The sequence below is a fragment of the Takifugu rubripes genome, chromosome 12, assembly GCF_901000725.2.
Source record: "Takifugu rubripes chromosome 12, fTakRub1.2, whole genome shotgun sequence".
NCBI lineage: Eukaryota > Metazoa > Chordata > Actinopteri > Tetraodontiformes > Tetraodontidae > Takifugu > Takifugu rubripes.
The window spans coordinates 2,416,296-2,433,538 of NC_042296.1; the positions used below are offsets into that span (position 1 = coordinate 2,416,296).

Sequence of the window (17,243 nt, forward strand, 5' to 3'; positions counted from 1 at the left end):
CAGATCATGGACTGGTTTCTATGCTGGTTCTGCTGGACCTCAGTACTGCTTTTGATACAGTTGATCACAGTATCCTGTTATAGAGACTGGAACATGTGATTGGGATCAAAGGGACAGCACTAGACTGGTTTACATCATATTTATCTGATAGATACCAGTTTGCTCATGTCCATGGTGTTCCCTCCTCATACAGTAGGGTGAGCCATGGAGTTCCTCAAGGTTCTGTACTTGGACCAATCCTCTTCACCTTGTACATGCTTCCCTTAGGGAACATTATTCGGCAGCATGGGATAAATTTTCATTGTTATGCTAATGACACTCAGCTTTATTTATCCATGAAACCAGAGGAGACAGAGAAGTTAGTGAAGCTTCAGACCTGTCTTAAAGATATAAAGTCCTGGATGTCTTCAAATTTCCTCCTCCTTAACTCCGGAAAATCTGAGGTCATGGTGTTTGGTCCTGAACCTCTCAGGGATAGATTAGATCACATGATCACTCTATATAGTATCTCATTAACATCTTGTCTCTCTGTGAGGAATCTAGGAGTAACTTTTGATCAAAATCTCTCCTTCAACTCACACATTAAGTTAGTCTCTAGAAGTGCCTTTTTTCACCTGAGGAACATCACAAAGATTAGGAAACTACTGACGCGGCATGATGCTGAAAAGTTAGTCCATGCATTTGTTACTTCCAGGCTGGACTATTGTAATTCTTTATTATAAGGGTGTCCAAACAACTCTTTAAGAAGCCTCCAGCTGATCCAAAATGCCGCAGCCAGAGTTCTGACAGGTATTGACAAAAGAGATCACATAACTCCTGTACTGGCGTCTCTTCATTGGCTGCCCATTAAATTTAGAATAATTTTTAAAACCCTTCTTTTGACCTACAAGGTCCTCAGAGGCCTAGCTCCATCCTACCTGGAGGAGCTAGTGATACCTTACCAGCCCAATAGACCACTCCACTCTCAGAATGCTGGTTTACTTGTGGACCCCAGAGTCTCTAGATGTAGAATGGGGGGCCGAGCATTTAGCTACCAGGCCTCCCGCTATGGAACCAGCTCCCTGTCCAGGTACGGGAGGCTGACTCCATCGCTACTGTTAAGATTATACTTAAAACCTTCCTCTTTGAAAAAGCTTATTGTTACTAATTCTGTAGTTCCAGTTATTATCATAGACAGACAAATTATCATACTTAGGGGGTCGTGTAATCATTTGGTTAACATCTTAGTTATGCTGTTATAGGCCGAGGCTGCCGGGGTCCAGAAACATGATCACCTGACATGCCTCTGTCACCCCACTGGGTCATGGTCCTCTCCTCTCCTCTCCTCTCCTCTCCTCTCCTCTCCTCTCCTCTCCTCTCCTCTCCTTCTCCTCTTCCTCTCTGTCTCCTTTTCCCCTCTGTTCTCCTTTCCTTTCCTTCTCCCTCTTCTCTCCTCTCCCCTCTCCTTCTTCTCCCTCTCCTTCTCCTTTTCCCTCTTCTCTTCCTCTCTGTCTCCTTTTCCCCTCTGTTCTCCTCTCCTTTCCTCTCCTTCTCCTTCTTCTCTCCTCTCCCCTCCCCTCTCCTTCTTCTCCCTCTCCCTCTCCTTCTCCTTTTCCCTCTCCTCTCCTCTCCTCTCCTCTCCTCTCCTCTCCTCTCCTCTCCTCTCCTCTCCTAGTAGATCATTGATGATGTTGTTTCTTGTATAGTTTCTCTGCCCCCCCCCCCCCGTGGATTCATCAACAGGTCTAGCCGCCTCTGTAGCTGTATGCTGGCCTGCCGACCTCTGACCCTGCTGACCCACTCTACTCTTATACTTGTACTATTAATGTTTCTCTATGTTCTCTACCTATTCTCTCCTCTACCTGTCCTCCCCCTTCTCCTCTCTCTCTACCCAGCCGTCCATCACCGGAGGGTCCCCCTACATGAGCCTGGTCCTGCTCAAGGTTTCTTTCTGTTAAAGGGGAGTTTTTCCTTGCCACTGTTGCTTGTTGCGGGTCAGGCCCTGGGATTCTGGAAAGTGCCTAGAAACAATTTTAATTGTAACAGACGCTATATAAATAAAGATTGATTGATTGATGGCAAATTTCTTCTGTGTCCATGTGAGGGTGACATTAATTGTGATAGGGACTTGTCTCACAGGGATGGAAAATGTACAGATTTTAGTTTATAGTAGCAGATGAAAAAAGAAACACTGAGAGAAGGTTGTTGATTATTTTCTCGATAATTACTGTGGCGATTTACACTGAAAACACTGGTGAGAGCAACACATACAATATCTGCTAAGGATGATTGTGTTGATGATTGTGCAGGATTAATTCAAAATAGTTGGTTACAAGTCGTTTGGGATATCCTGTGTATCTTTATCAAACATATCTTTAGCAGTTATTAGCTGTTTCCTGTCTGTTTTAGCAACTGTATACAAACATCAGCTATATCACTATTGCCCAGAAAGTTGGGCTAAAACATCTTTTGCCTCTTAAATTATGTTAGTTTTGCAATGTTTTTATCTTCTAGGAATAAAATATTTGAAAAAACATATTAAATATTGTTATTCCAGGTTTGTGTGCAACAATAGGCAGAGTAAATGGGACAAAGTAAAAATCGGTCAACTTTTCCTCAGGCACAAGAAAACAAGGGAAGAGGTTCCCAAAAAATAATTATACTAATTTAAATGCACCAATTTATTGTTTGATTTTCTGTAAAGACTTTATGGTCTTGAAAAAAAACAGAAACCAATGTTTAAAATAATGAAATCAGCTTCCTTTATTGTAATTCAGGGTGAATATGTGATTGAAAGACCAGATGGGACTGTCCCCAAAACATATGTGTTCAGGGAGTCTGTTTCTCTCTTTTCCTGCCTGTGTATTTCCTTCTTCTTTTTAAAGCTTTTTGGCTGAACCTGGGCACAGCCATCGAGGTGGAGCAATGAGGCTCACCATCCTTCCCATCAGGCAGCTTCCTCTGAACGGTGAAATTATCATCATTTATCTGTGTGTCCGTCACTGGTGTCACCCTTGACTGAAATTTAGGCCGCTTGGAGTCGTGACAAGTTGGGTCGTCATCGTTAGAGTCCCGATTTCTTTTCTGCCCTGTTTTTAACTGGCTCTCTTGGTTCAGCTGGGGGGTTTCACACTGCGACTGCAACGTCTGTCCATTTTCCTGGCTGGCAGTACCCTCTAGCTCTTCAGAGGTGGTCCCCACCCTTCAAGACAACAAATACTTGACTTAAATAATTATCTGCAATCCTGCAATTTTTTCAAATGTATAAATCAAAGGTTTTAGGACTGAAATGAATGATCTTTGTGTAGACTTACTCAGTGTTTGTCAGAAAACCATGATGCAGCAGTTGAGCTGGGGTAATGCGCGTGGCAGGATCTAGGTCAAGCATTTTCTTTAGCATGTCAACAAAAAGACCAAGTCCTAGATTTTCACTGTCTTTAGTAGGGATGTCCTGGAACAATAAAAATTGATTTAAAGTAGTTAATTACCCTGTAAATATATTCTTTATGCTATTAAGAAAGCGTTGTTACATTGATGTGAATAACAAATGAAAACTGGAAAAACATACGCTTAAAATGTCATCCAAAGAATCCAGAAAATGATATCCTGTTGTTCCGCGGCATGTCTAAACAGATAACAGAAAAGGAGTTAAGGACAACAAAATAAACATTCCTACCTATCAATTTGGGAAAAAATTAGAGTCCGTAAGAAATATCTTAGACAAACTACCACAGATACCTTTAGTTTCCATGATCGATTCCCTGCGCACATATATTTCTTAAAGAATTGCTTTGTATTTATTCCTGCATCCAGCATTCGATTCGGAGGTTGACCTAGTAGCTCCACAATGCTTCTCATCTGTGGGTAAAGAAAACACCACGTCACAATATTCACCAAAAAAAGTTTATGTTGCAGAAAAGTTCAAAGAAAAGAATGAAGAAAACTCCAAATACTACAAATATACTTACCATGTCATACTCATTGTCCCCATCAAACAGCGAAATCCCCAGGTGTAACTTGGCAGCCAAACAGCCCAGAGACCACATGTCGACAGCCTCTGTCAATGGAAGACCCAAAAGGACCTCTGGAGACCTATAAAAGGGTGTTAATTTGCTTTTTACAATTGGTTATTTATAGATTTCCATGATTTTAAACATTTGTAAAAAATAATTACATGGAACAGAGGGCCTGTATAACTGAGCCCTGTGGTATAGTGGAGGCAACAGTGGCAATTCCAAAGTCGATAAGTTTGACTCTGAAAGGCTGCTTTTCATGGTCCACTAACATAATATTGTCCAGCTTTATATCGCGGTGAGTCACTCCCACGCTCTTCAGCGATTGAAGTGCAATTGCAAGCTTAAAGAAAATAAAACACTTTCAGAATACTTTTTCAACATTAGATCAAAGGGCTATTAATGAAAAAGGAAGTGCAGTGAGACGTACCTGTTGGACAATAGATCTGATTGCGTTTAGAGGCAGAGGACGAAAATCGTTCTCCGCCATGTAGTCAAATAGACTTTTGTCCAGGTACTCGAAGACGAAGCAGAAATACCCTCTGTCAAAAAAGGCTGCGTGAATCTGGACAATGTTGCATTTTTCTGCATCCAGTCTTTGAAGCCTTAGCAGGGCTTGTATCTAAGGAGACAAATGTCAAGGTTCACCTTAATTAAACCACATACAGGGGCAAATAGGAACAAAAGTTGTTGTTACATACTTCCTGCTCTACACAATCATAGTAATCTTCTTCTTTCTTCATGACTTTGACTGCCACAGTCTTGTTGTCTCTCAACCTTATACATTTGACAACTTTGCCAAATGCACCCTCTCCCAGAATGGACTGCACCAGATAATTGGTTTGTCTGGAATAGAGGATGCTTCCAATTTCCACTATGTTCTGCTCGTATGCAAAGGGATATGGACACCAATGTTGGTAGCTATGTTAGAAGAGAGGAGAAAAAAGATTAAGAGAAGTCTCCCTTTAAAAATCAAAATGGAGTACAGAAACTCTAGGGAAACACTGATCTCATGACAAGTTGGAGTCATTATAAACTATCAAGCAGCTTCAGTATCACCTTAAGCTTCCCCTCACTGCACAGTGCCCCATTTACCAAAGGACTAAGCCACCCTAACAACTGTATCCAAAGATATACGATGCCTGCTATTTCTCCCCTTACACCATTAAAAGACCATAATTTCTAGTTTTGTCGCAGAAACTTTATGAGCCGCTTCACTCATAAAGCTGCAGTAGAACAGCAATAAAAGGGATGTACGGGACTTCCGGTTGATTTGGGGACATGGGTTACGATTATATTTTTGTAGATCTTGTCTGCCAATGTTGTCTACCTATATCTGCGCTCACTCTATTCTCAAAATAAAATTATTTCATGTTCATTTCCAGACAACAATATCAAATTTTCACCACACCTCATGTATGTGTGCATTGTCATGATTTTTTGTGCACGGGTAAGGGTATATAATAAAAATATAACTTGTCCAATACTTAGACACTAAAATAATCATTAGAGAGAACGTCAATCAGGTCCACCATTTTGTCAACAACCTTCAATCTCAAGGCCAGACATTTTATTTTTAGCTAATGTAAATTTCCTTGCCAAATAATTAAATGATCAAAACTTACCAGTGTGCCATCTTTTGTGTAGTGCTGAGTAGTATGTTTGGTATGACTTTACAAACCAGAATATTTCTAAGCAGAATGAAACAGCCAAAGTTATTCCTATCTTAAAACCTTCTGGCAAACATGTAATTCAAATTGTCGACCAGTTTCTGTATTACCCCAATCCTTACAAATACTGCATAAAAATTACCAATGTTAAACTCTGTCCTTTCATACCAAAGCTCAAAGTCTATAAAGTGGGCTTTTATTAATATATATTTGTCTCAAATATCAGACATGTTCAAAGATCAAAGACATGATATCCCTTTACCCACAACCCCTCTGTCACCCTTTGTCATTTTATAAAGTACTGGCTTTTTCGCTCGTTGTCATCGTGGTGCCCCGAAAACCAGGTGTCCTTTGTAGACAATTGGAACAGTTTTTGGGGAAAACCTGGTCTGATTAGGAGAAACGTGTCCATCCCACCCGGGAGGAGGAGTATGTTAGCTTAAATGAATCTATTCCTCCTACCCATCTTAATTATCATATTCCTGGTGTTATTGGTCAAGGAGTGGCAGCAATCTATCACTCCAACTTATTAATTAATCCAAGACCCAAACACAGCTCCAGTTCATATGAAAGCCTGACTCTTGGCATCACCCATCTGAACCGGAGGACAGAAAAGCCACTTCTGTTTGTAGTTGTATATCGGCCCCCTGCTGGGCCACATTCAGAGTTCCTGTCTGAGTTTTCTGACATCTTATCTGACTTGGTCCTCAGAACAGATAAAGTCATTATCATTGGAGACTTTAACATCCATGTAGATGTTGTAAATGACAGCTTTAGAAATGGTTTCATTTCATTACTTGAGTAAGTTGGTTTCCTCCAGCAGATAAATTAACCAACTCATAACTTCAACCACACCCTAGATCTAGTTCTGACTTATGGTGTTGAGGTAGAACATGTGTCAGTGTTCCCTCAGAACCCACTCCTGTCTGATCATTCTTTGATCACTTTCACATTTATGATTAAGGATTCTTCTATGCTCAGAGCACAGTCTTACTATAGCAGATGGCTTTCAGATAATGCTGTAGCCAAGTTTAAGGAAGTGATCCCTGTGCTAATCCCAGGACCACTGTGTGTTTCTCCAGGGATCAATCATTATAATCTTAGCCCTGCTGAGGTTGACTCTATTGCTGAAGGTGCAGCAACCTCACTGAGAATCACCCTTGATTCTGTTGCCCCCCTGAAAAAGAAAATAGTAAATCAGAGGAGGTGTGCCCCCTGGTATAATTCACATATCAGGACCCTCAAGCAGAAAGTGCGAAGACTGGAAAGGAAGTGGCATTCTTGTAAAATAGACAGCTATCATGTAGCCTGGAAAGACTGTCTATTAGTTTACAAAAAGGCCCTCCGTAAGGCTAGAACAGCTTATTTTTCTTCTTTAATTGAGGAGAATAAGAACAACCCCAGGTTTCTTTTCAGCACCGTGGCCAAATTAACCAAGAGTCACAGTGTTTTAGATCCACGTATCCCTTCTTCCCTTAGTGGTGAAGACTTCATGAGCTTCTTCACCGATAAAGTTCTAGCTATCAGAGAAAAAGCTAACCAGGCCATCCCAACAACTGGACCATCACCAGATGTGCTGACTGTGGGAACATACAGGTTCTCCAACGAGCCCTTAAACTCCTTCACCCCTATATATTTTTCTGAGGCGTCATCGCTAATTCAGAAATCCAAGATCACCACGTGTCTTTTAGATCCCATCCCAACACACCTGTTGAAGGATGTTTTACCATTGATAGACAGTTCTGTCCTGGACCAGATCAGTGGTTCTTTAGTGACAGGTTATGTACCCCGGTCCTACAAGGTGGCAGTGATTAAGCCGTTGCTCAAAAAACCATCACTGGATCCTGATGTATTAGCAAATTACAGGCCAATATCCAACCTTCCTTTTATCTCTAAAGTTCTTGATAAGGTGGCGGTGATTCAGTTACTGCAGCACCTGCAGAGGAACAGCCTGTTTGAGATGTTTCAGTCAGGCTTTAGAGCTCATCACAGCACAGAAAAAGCACTTCTTAAAGTTACTAATGATCTTCTTATAGCTTCAGATCATGGACTGGTTTCTATGCTGGTTCTGCTGGACCTCAGTACTGCTTTTGATACAGTTGATCACAGTATCCTGTTATAGAGACTGGAACATGTGATTGGGATCAAAGGGACAGCACTAGACTGGTTTACATCATATTTATCTGATAGATACCAGTTTGCTCATGTCCATGGTGTTCCCTCCTCATACAGTAGGGTGAGCCATGGAGTTCCTCAAGGTTCTGTACTTGGACCAATCCTCTTCACCTTGTACATGCTTCCCTTAGGGAACATTATTCGGCAGCATGGGATAAATTTTCATTGTTATGCTAATGACACTCAGCTTTATTTATCCATGAAACCAGAGGAGACAGAGAAGTTAGTGAAGCTTCAGACCTGTCTTAAAGATATAAAGTCCTGGATGTCTTCAAATTTCCTCCTCCTTAACTCCGGAAAATCTGAGGTCATGGTGTTTGGTCCTGAACCTCTCAGGGATAGATTAGATCACATGATCACTCTATATAGTATCTCATTAACATCTTGTCTCTCTGTGAGGAATCTAGGAGTAACTTTTGATCAAAATCTCTCCTTCAACTCACACATTAAGTTAGTCTCTAGAAGTGCCTTTTTTCACCTGAGGAACATCACAAAGATTAGGAAACTACTGACGCGGCATGATGCTGAAAAGTTAGTCCATGCATTTGTTACTTCCAGGCTGGACTATTGTAATTCTTTATTATAAGGGTGTCCAAACAACTCTTTAAGAAGCCTCCAGCTGATCCAAAATGCCGCAGCCAGAGTTCTGACAGGTATTGACAAAAGAGATCACATAACTCCTGTACTGGCGTCTCTTCATTGGCTGCCCATTAAATTTAGAATAATTTTTAAAACCCTTCTTTTGACCTACAAGGTCCTCAGAGGCCTAGCTCCATCCTACCTGGAGGAGCTAGTGATACCTTACCAGCCCAATAGACCACTCCACTCTCAGAATGCTGGTTTACTTGTGGACCCCAGAGTCTCTAGATGTAGAATGGGGGGCCGAGCATTTAGCTACCAGGCCTCCCGCTATGGAACCAGCTCCCTGTCCAGGTACGGGAGGCTGACTCCATCGCTACTGTTAAGATTATACTTAAAACCTTCCTCTTTGAAAAAGCTTATTGTTACTAATTCTGTAGTTCCAGTTATTATCATAGACAGACAAATTATCATACTTAGGGGGTCGTGTAATCATTTGGTTAACATCTTAGTTATGCTGTTATAGGCCGAGGCTGCCGGGGTCCAGAAACATGATCACCTGACATGCCTCTGTCACCCCACTGGGTCATGGTCCTCTCCTCTCCTCCCTCTCCTCTCCTCTCCTCTCCTCTCCTCTCCTCTCCTCTCCTTCTCCTCTTCCTCTCTGTCTCCTTTTCCCCTCTGTTCTCCTTTCCTTTCCTTCTCCCTCTTCTCTCCTCTCCCCTCTCCTTCTTCTCCCTCTCCTTCTCCTTTTCCCTCTTCTCTTCCTCTCTGTCTCCTTTTCCCCTCTGTTCTCCTCTCCTTTCCTCTCCTTCTCCTTCTTCTCTCCTCTCCCCTCCCCTCTCCTCTCCTTCTCCTCTTCCTCTCTGTCTCCTTTTCCCCCTCCTCTCCTCTCCTCTCCTCTCCTCTCCTCTCCTCTCCTCTCCTCTCCTCTCCTAGTAGATCATTGATGATGTTGTTTCTTGTATAGTTTCTCTGCCCCCCCCCCCCCGTGGATTCATCAACAGGTCTAGCCGCCTCTGTAGCTGTATGCTGGCCTGCCGACCTCTGACCCTGCTGACCCACTCTACTCTTATACTTGTACTATTAATGTTTCTCTATGTTCTCTACCTATTCTCTCCTCTACCTGTCCTCCCCCTTCTCCTCTCTCTCTACCCAGCCGTCCATCACCGGAGGGTCCCCCTACATGAGCCTGGTCCTGCTCAAGGTTTCTTTCTGTTAAAGGGGAGTTTTTCCTTGCCACTGTTGCTTGTTGCGGGTCAGGCCCTGGGATTCTGGAAAGTGCCTAGAAACAATTTTAATTGTAACAGACGCTATATAAATAAAGATTGATTGATTGATGGCAAATTTCTTCTGTGTCCATGTGAGGGTGACATTAATTGTGATAGGGACTTGTCTCACAGGGATGGAAAATGTACAGATTTTAGTTTATAGTAGCAGATGAAAAAAGAAACACTGAGAGAAGGTTGTTGATTATTTTCTCGATAATTACTGTGGCGATTTACACTGAAAACACTGGTGAGAGCAACACATACAATATCTGCTAAGGATGATTGTGTTGATGATTGTGCAGGATTAATTCAAAATAGTTGGTTACAAGTCGTTTGGGATATCCTGTGTATCTTTATCAAACATATCTTTAGCAGTTATTAGCTGTTTCCTGTCTGTTTTAGCAACTGTATACAAACATCAGCTATATCACTATTGCCCAGAAAGTTGGGCTAAAACATCTTTTGCCTCTTAAATTATGTTAGTTTTGCAATGTTTTTATCTTCTAGGAATAAAATATTTGAAAAAACATATTAAATATTGTTATTCCAGGTTTGTGTGCAACAATAGGCAGAGTAAATGGGACAAAGTAAAAATCGGTCAACTTTTCCTCAGGCACAAGAAAACAAGGGAAGAGGTTCCCAAAAAATAATTATACTAATTTAAATGCACCAATTTATTGTTTGATTTTCTGTAAAGACTTTATGGTCTTGAAAAAAAACAGAAACCAATGTTTAAAATAATGAAATCAGCTTCCTTTATTGTAATTCAGGGTGAATATGTGATTGAAAGACCAGATGGGACTGTCCCCAAAACATATGTGTTCAGGGAGTCTGTTTCTCTCTTTTCCTGCCTGTGTATTTCCTTCTTCTTTTTAAAGCTTTTTGGCTGAACCTGGGCACAGCCATCGAGGTGGAGCAATGAGGCTCACCATCCTTCCCATCAGGCAGCTTCCTCTGAACGGTGAAATTATCATCATTTATCTGTGTGTCCGTCACTGGTGTCACCCTTGACTGAAATTTAGGCCGCTTGGAGTCGTGACAAGTTGGGTCGTCATCGTTAGAGTCCCGATTTCTTTTCTGCCCTGTTTTTAACTGGCTCTCTTGGTTCAGCTGGGGGGTTTCACACTGCGACTGCAACGTCTGTCCATTTTCCTGGCTGGCAGTACCCTCTAGCTCTTCAGAGGTGGTCCCCACCCTTCAAGACAACAAATACTTGACTTAAATAATTATCTGCAATCCTGCAATTTTTTCAAATGTATAAATCAAAGGTTTTAGGACTGAAATGAATGATCTTTGTGTAGACTTACTCAGTGTTTGTCAGAAAACCATGATGCAGCAGTTGAGCTGGGGTAATGCGCGTGGCAGGATCTAGGTCAAGCATTTTCTTTAGCATGTCAACAAAAAGACCAAGTCCTAGATTTTCACTGTCTTTAGTAGGGATGTCCTGGAACAATAAAAATTGATTTAAAGTAGTTAATTACCCTGTAAATATATTCTTTATGCTATTAAGAAAGCGTTGTTACATTGATGTGAATAACAAATGAAAACTGGAAAAACATACGCTTAAAATGTCATCCAAAGAATCCAGAAAATGATATCCTGTTGTTCCGCGGCATGTCTAAACAGATAACAGAAAAGGAGTTAAGGACAACAAAATAAACATTCCTACCTATCAATTTGGGAAAAAATTAGAGTCCGTAAGAAATATCTTAGACAAACTACCACAGATACCTTTAGTTTCCATGATCGATTCCCTGCGCACATATATTTCTTAAAGAATTGCTTTGTATTTATTCCTGCATCCAGCATTCGATTCGGAGGTTGACCTAGTAGCTCCACAATGCTTCTCATCTGTGGGTAAAGAAAACACCACGTCACAATATTCACCAAAAAAAGTTTATGTTGCAGAAAAGTTCAAAGAAAAGAATGAAGAAAACTCCAAATACTACAAATATACTTACCATGTCATACTCATTGTCCCCATCAAACAGCGAAATCCCCAGGTGTAACTTGGCAGCCAAACAGCCCAGAGACCACATGTCGACAGCCTCTGTCAATGGAAGACCCAAAAGGACCTCTGGAGACCTATAAAAGGGTGTTAATTTGCTTTTTACAATTGGTTATTTATAGATTTCCATGATTTTAAACATTTGTAAAAAATAATTACATGGAACAGAGGGCCTGTATAACTGAGCCCTGTGGTATAGTGGAGGCAACAGTGGCAATTCCAAAGTCGATAAGTTTGACTCTGAAAGGCTGCTTTTCATGGTCCACTAACATAATATTGTCCAGCTTTATATCGCGGTGAGTCACTCCCACGCTCTTCAGCGATTGAAGTGCAATTGCAAGCTTAAAGAAAATAAAACACTTTCAGAATACTTTTTCAACATTAGATCAAAGGGCTATTAATGAAAAAGGAAGTGCAGTGAGACGTACCTGTTGGACAATAGATCTGATTGCGTTTAGAGGCAGAGGACGAAAATCGTTCTCCGCCATGTAGTCAAATAGACTTTTGTCCAGGTACTCGAAGACGAAGCAGAAATACCCTCTGTCAAAAAAGGCTGCGTGAATCTGGACAATGTTGCATTTTTCTGCATCCAGTCTTTGAAGCCTTAGCAGGGCTTGTATCTAAGGAGACAAATGTCAAGGTTCACCTTAATTAAACCACATACAGGGGCAAATAGGAACAAAAGTTGTTGTTACATACTTCCTGCTCTACACAATCATAGTAATCTTCTTCTTTCTTCATGACTTTGACTGCCACAGTCTTGTTGTCTCTCAACCTTATACATTTGACAACTTTGCCAAATGCACCCTCTCCCAGAATGGACTGCACCAGATAATTGGTTTGTCTGGAATAGAGGATGCTTCCAATTTCCACTATGTTCTGCTCGTATGCAAAGGGATATGGACACCAATGTTGGTAGCTATGTTAGAAGAGAGGAGAAAAAAGATTAAGAGAAGTCTCCCTTTAAAAATCAAAATGGAGTACAGAAACTCTAGGGAAACACTGATCTCATGACAAGTTGGAGTCATTATAAACTATCAAGCAGCTTCAGTATCACCTTAAGCTTCCCCTCACTGCACAGTGCCCCATTTACCAAAGGACTAAGCCACCCTAACAACTGTATCCAAAGATATACGATGCCTGCTATTTCTCCCCTTACACCATTAAAAGACCATAATTTCTAGTTTTGTCGCAGAAACTTTATGAGCCGCTTCACTCATAAAGCTGCAGTAGAACAGCAATAAAAGGGATGTACGGGACTTCCGGTTGATTTGGGGACATGGGTTACGATTATATTTTTGTAGATCTTGTCTGCCAATGTTGTCTACCTATATCTGCGCTCACTCTATTCTCAAAATAAAATTATTTCATGTTCATTTCCAGACAACAATATCAAATTTTCACCACACCTCATGTATGTGTGCATTGTCATGATTTTTTGTGCACGGGTAAGGGTATATAATAAAAATATAACTTGTCCAATACTTAGACACTAAAATAATCATTAGAGAGAACGTCAATCAGGTCCACCATTTTGTCAACAACCTTCAATCTCAAGGCCAGACATTTTATTTTTAGCTAATGTAAATTTCCTTGCCAAATAATTAAATGATCAAAACTTACCAGTGTGCCATCTTTTGTGTAGTGCTGAGTAGTATGTTTGGTATGACTTTACAAACCAGAATATTTCTAAGCAGAATGAAACAGCCAAAGTTATTCCTATCTTAAAACCTTCTGGCAAACATGTAATTCAAATTGTCGACCAGTTTCTGTATTACCCCAATCCTTACAAATACTGCATAAAAATTACCAATGTTAAACTCTGTCCTTTCATACCAAAGCTCAAAGTCTATAAAGTGGGCTTTTATTAATATATATTTGTCTCAAATATCAGACATGTTCAAAGATCAAAGACATGATATCCCTTTACCCACAACCCCTCTGTCACCCTTTGTCATTTTATAAAGTACTGGCTTTTTCGCTCGTTGTCATCGTGGTGCCCCGAAAACCAGGTGTCCTTTGTAGACAATTGGAACAGTTTTTGGGGAAAACCTGGTCTGATTAGGAGAAACGTGTCCATCCCACCCGGGAGGAGGAGTATGTTAGCTTAAATGAATCTATTCCTCCTACCCATCTTAATTATCATATTCCTGGTGTTATTGGTCAAGGAGTGGCAGCAATCTATCACTCCAACTTATTAATTAATCCAAGACCCAAACACAGCTCCAGTTCATATGAAAGCCTGACTCTTGGCATCACCCATCTGAACCGGAGGACAGAAAAGCCACTTCTGTTTGTAGTTGTATATCGGCCCCCTGCTGGGCCACATTCAGAGTTCCTGTCTGAGTTTTCTGACATCTTATCTGACTTGGTCCTCAGAACAGATAAAGTCATTATCATTGGAGACTTTAACATCCATGTAGATGTTGTAAATGACAGCTTTAGAAATGGTTTCATTTCATTACTTGAGTAAGTTGGTTTCCTCCAGCAGATAAATTAACCAACTCATAACTTCAACCACACCCTAGATCTAGTTCTGACTTATGGTGTTGAGGTAGAACATGTGTCAGTGTTCCCTCAGAACCCACTCCTGTCTGATCATTCTTTGATCACTTTCACATTTATGATTAAGGATTCTTCTATGCTCAGAGCACAGTCTTACTATAGCAGATGGCTTTCAGATAATGCTGTAGCCAAGTTTAAGGAAGTGATCCCTGTGCTAATCCCAGGACCACTGTGTGTTTCTCCAGGGATCAATCATTATAATCTTAGCCCTGCTGAGGTTGACTCTATTGCTGAAGGTGCAGCAACCTCACTGAGAATCACCCTTGATTCTGTTGCCCCCCTGAAAAAGAAAATAGTAAATCAGAGGAGGTGTGCCCCCTGGTATAATTCACATATCAGGACCCTCAAGCAGAAAGTGCGAAGACTGGAAAGGAAGTGGCATTCTTGTAAAATAGACAGCTATCATGTAGCCTGGAAAGACTGTCTATTAGTTTACAAAAAGGCCCTCCGTAAGGCTAGAACAGCTTATTTTTCTTCTTTAATTGAGGAGAATAAGAACAACCCCAGGTTTCTTTTCAGCACCGTGGCCAAATTAACCAAGAGTCACAGTGTTTTAGATCCACGTATCCCTTCTTCCCTTAGTGGTGAAGACTTCATGAGCTTCTTCACCGATAAAGTTCTAGCTATCAGAGAAAAAGCTAACCAGGCCATCCCAACAACTGGACCATCACCAGATGTGCTGACTGTGGGAACATACAGGTTCTCCAACGAGCCCTTAAACTCCTTCACCCCTATATATTTTTCTGAGGCGTCATCGCTAATTCAGAAATCCAAGATCACCACGTGTCTTTTAGATCCCATCCCAACACACCTGTTGAAGGATGTTTTACCATTGATAGACAGTTCTGTCCTGGACCAGATCAGTGGTTCTTTAGTGACAGGTTATGTACCCCGGTCCTACAAGGTGGCAGTGATTAAGCCGTTGCTCAAAAAACCATCACTGGATCCTGATGTATTAGCAAATTACAGGCCAATATCCAACCTTCCTTTTATCTCTAAAGTTCTTGATAAGGTGGCGGTGATTCAGTTACTGCAGCACCTGCAGAGGAACAGCCTGTTTGAGATGTTTCAGTCAGGCTTTAGAGCTCATCACAGCACAGAAAAAGCACTTCTTAAAGTTACTAATGATCTTCTTATAGCTTCAGATCATGGACTGGTTTCTATGCTGGTTCTGCTGGACCTCAGTACTGCTTTTGATACAGTTGATCACAGTATCCTGTTATAGAGACTGGAACATGTGATTGGGATCAAAGGGACAGCACTAGACTGGTTTACATCATATTTATCTGATAGATACCAGTTTGCTCATGTCCATGGTGTTCCCTCCTCATACAGTAGGGTGAGCCATGGAGTTCCTCAAGGTTCTGTACTTGGACCAATCCTCTTCACCTTGTACATGCTTCCCTTAGGGAACATTATTCGGCAGCATGGGATAAATTTTCATTGTTATGCTAATGACACTCAGCTTTATTTATCCATGAAACCAGAGGAGACAGAGAAGTTAGTGAAGCTTCAGACCTGTCTTAAAGATATAAAGTCCTGGATGTCTTCAAATTTCCTCCTCCTTAACTCCGGAAAATCTGAGGTCATGGTGTTTGGTCCTGAACCTCTCAGGGATAGATTAGATCACATGATCACTCTATATAGTATCTCATTAACATCTTGTCTCTCTGTGAGGAATCTAGGAGTAACTTTTGATCAAAATCTCTCCTTCAACTCACACATTAAGTTAGTCTCTAGAAGTGCCTTTTTTCACCTGAGGAACATCACAAAGATTAGGAAACTACTGACGCGGCATGATGCTGAAAAGTTAGTCCATGCATTTGTTACTTCCAGGCTGGACTATTGTAATTCTTTATTATAAGGGTGTCCAAACAACTCTTTAAGAAGCCTCCAGCTGATCCAAAATGCCGCAGCCAGAGTTCTGACAGGTATTGACAAAAGAGATCACATAACTCCTGTACTGGCATCTCTTCATTGGCTGCCCATTAAATTTAGAATAATTTTTAAAACCCTTCTTTTGACCTACAAGGTCCTCAGAGGCCATCATCCTACCTCTCCTCTCCTCTCCTCTCCTCTCCTCTCCTCTCCTCTCCTCTCCTCTCCTCTCCTCTCCTCTCCTCTCCTCTCCACTCTTCTCCCCTCCTTCTCATTCTCCTCATCCTCTCTGTCTCCTTTTCCCTCTGTTCTCCTTTCCTCTCCTCTTCTCTCCTCTCCCCTCCCCTCTCCTTCTTCTCCCTCTCCTCTCCCTCTCCTCTCCTTTCCTCTCCTCTCCTTCTCCTTTTCCCTCTTCTCTCCTCTCCCTCTCCCTCTCCCCCTCCCTCTCCTTCTCCTCCCCTCTCCTTTCCTCTTCTCTCCTCTCCTCTCCCTCTCCCTCTCCTTCTCTTTCTCCTTCTCCTTCTCCTCTCCTCCTCTCTTCTCCTCTCTCTATACCCAGCCGGCCATCAGCAGGAGGGTCCCCCTACATGAGCCTGGGAGTTTTTCCTTGCCACTGTTGCTTGTCTGGGGTCAGGCCCTGGGATTCTGGAAAGCGCCTTGAAGCGCCAATATTGATTGTTTAAGACGTTATATAAATAAAGAATGATTTGATTTGATTTGATTTCTTTTCAGCACTGTGGCCAAATTGACCAAGAGTCACATAGTTTTAGATCCAAGTATCCCTTCTTCCCTTAGTGGTGAAGACTTCATGAGCTTCTTCAATGATAAAATTCTAACTATCAGAGAGAAAGCTAACCAGGCCATCCCAACAACTGGACCATCATATATTTTTCTGAGGCATCTTCGCTAATTCAGAAATCCAAGTCCACCACGTGTCTTTTAGATCCCATCCCAACACACCTGTCGAAGGATGTTTTACCACTGATAGGCAGTTCTATCCTGGACCAGATCAATGGTTCTTTAGTGACAGGTTATGTATCCCGGTCCTACAAGGTAGAAGCTACATAAATAAAGATTGATTTGATTTGATAAATAAAGATTGATT

The 17,243-nt window shown here is 41.5% G+C and overlaps 2 protein-coding genes across 2 annotated transcripts; both read right to left on the minus strand.

Moving 5' to 3' along the window:
• Positions 1–1,975: 1,975 nt before the first annotated feature.
• Positions 1,976–6,086, minus strand: LOC115251866 (homeodomain-interacting protein kinase 2-like). The gene is made up of 9 exons (XM_029845618.1): positions 5,618–6,086; positions 4,694–4,913; positions 4,423–4,614; positions 4,154–4,335; positions 3,948–4,071; positions 3,718–3,837; positions 3,548–3,604; positions 3,294–3,430; positions 1,976–3,181 (listed from the first exon to the last, which is right to left on the minus strand). The coding sequence occupies exons 1-9, from the start codon at positions 5,626–5,628 to the stop codon at positions 2,809–2,811; spliced, it is 1,416 nt and encodes a 471-aa protein (XP_029701478.1). The 5' UTR covers positions 5,629–6,086; the 3' UTR covers positions 1,976–2,808.
• A 3,590-nt stretch (positions 6,087–9,676) lies between these two features.
• LOC115251864 (homeodomain-interacting protein kinase 2-like) lies at positions 9,677–13,787 on the minus strand. Its single transcript, XM_029845616.1, has 9 exons — positions 13,319–13,787; positions 12,395–12,614; positions 12,124–12,315; positions 11,855–12,036; positions 11,649–11,772; positions 11,419–11,538; positions 11,249–11,305; positions 10,995–11,131; positions 9,677–10,882 (listed from the first exon to the last, which is right to left on the minus strand). Exons 1-9 carry the CDS (start codon positions 13,327–13,329, stop codon positions 10,510–10,512), a joined length of 1,416 nt encoding a protein of 471 aa, XP_029701476.1. The 5' UTR covers positions 13,330–13,787; the 3' UTR covers positions 9,677–10,509.
• Between the last annotated feature and the right edge of the window lie 3,456 nt (positions 13,788–17,243).

Coding starts and splice junctions, on each gene's coding strand:
- LOC115251864 (XM_029845616.1), bottom strand. Junction 11,539..11,648: donor GGGACAATGAGTATGACATG/GTAAGTATATTT, acceptor CTTTACCCACAG/ATGAGAAGCATTGTGGAGCT. Junction 11,306..11,418: donor ATCGATCATGGAAACTAAAG/GTATCTGTGGTA, acceptor TTATCTGTTTAG/ACATGCCGCGGAACAACAGG.
- LOC115251866 (XM_029845618.1), bottom strand. Junction 4,336..4,422: donor TCAGATCTATTGTCCAACAG/GTACGTCTCACT, acceptor ATTTTCTTTAAG/CTTGCAATTGCACTTCAATC. Junction 3,838..3,947: donor GGGACAATGAGTATGACATG/GTAAGTATATTT, acceptor CTTTACCCACAG/ATGAGAAGCATTGTGGAGCT.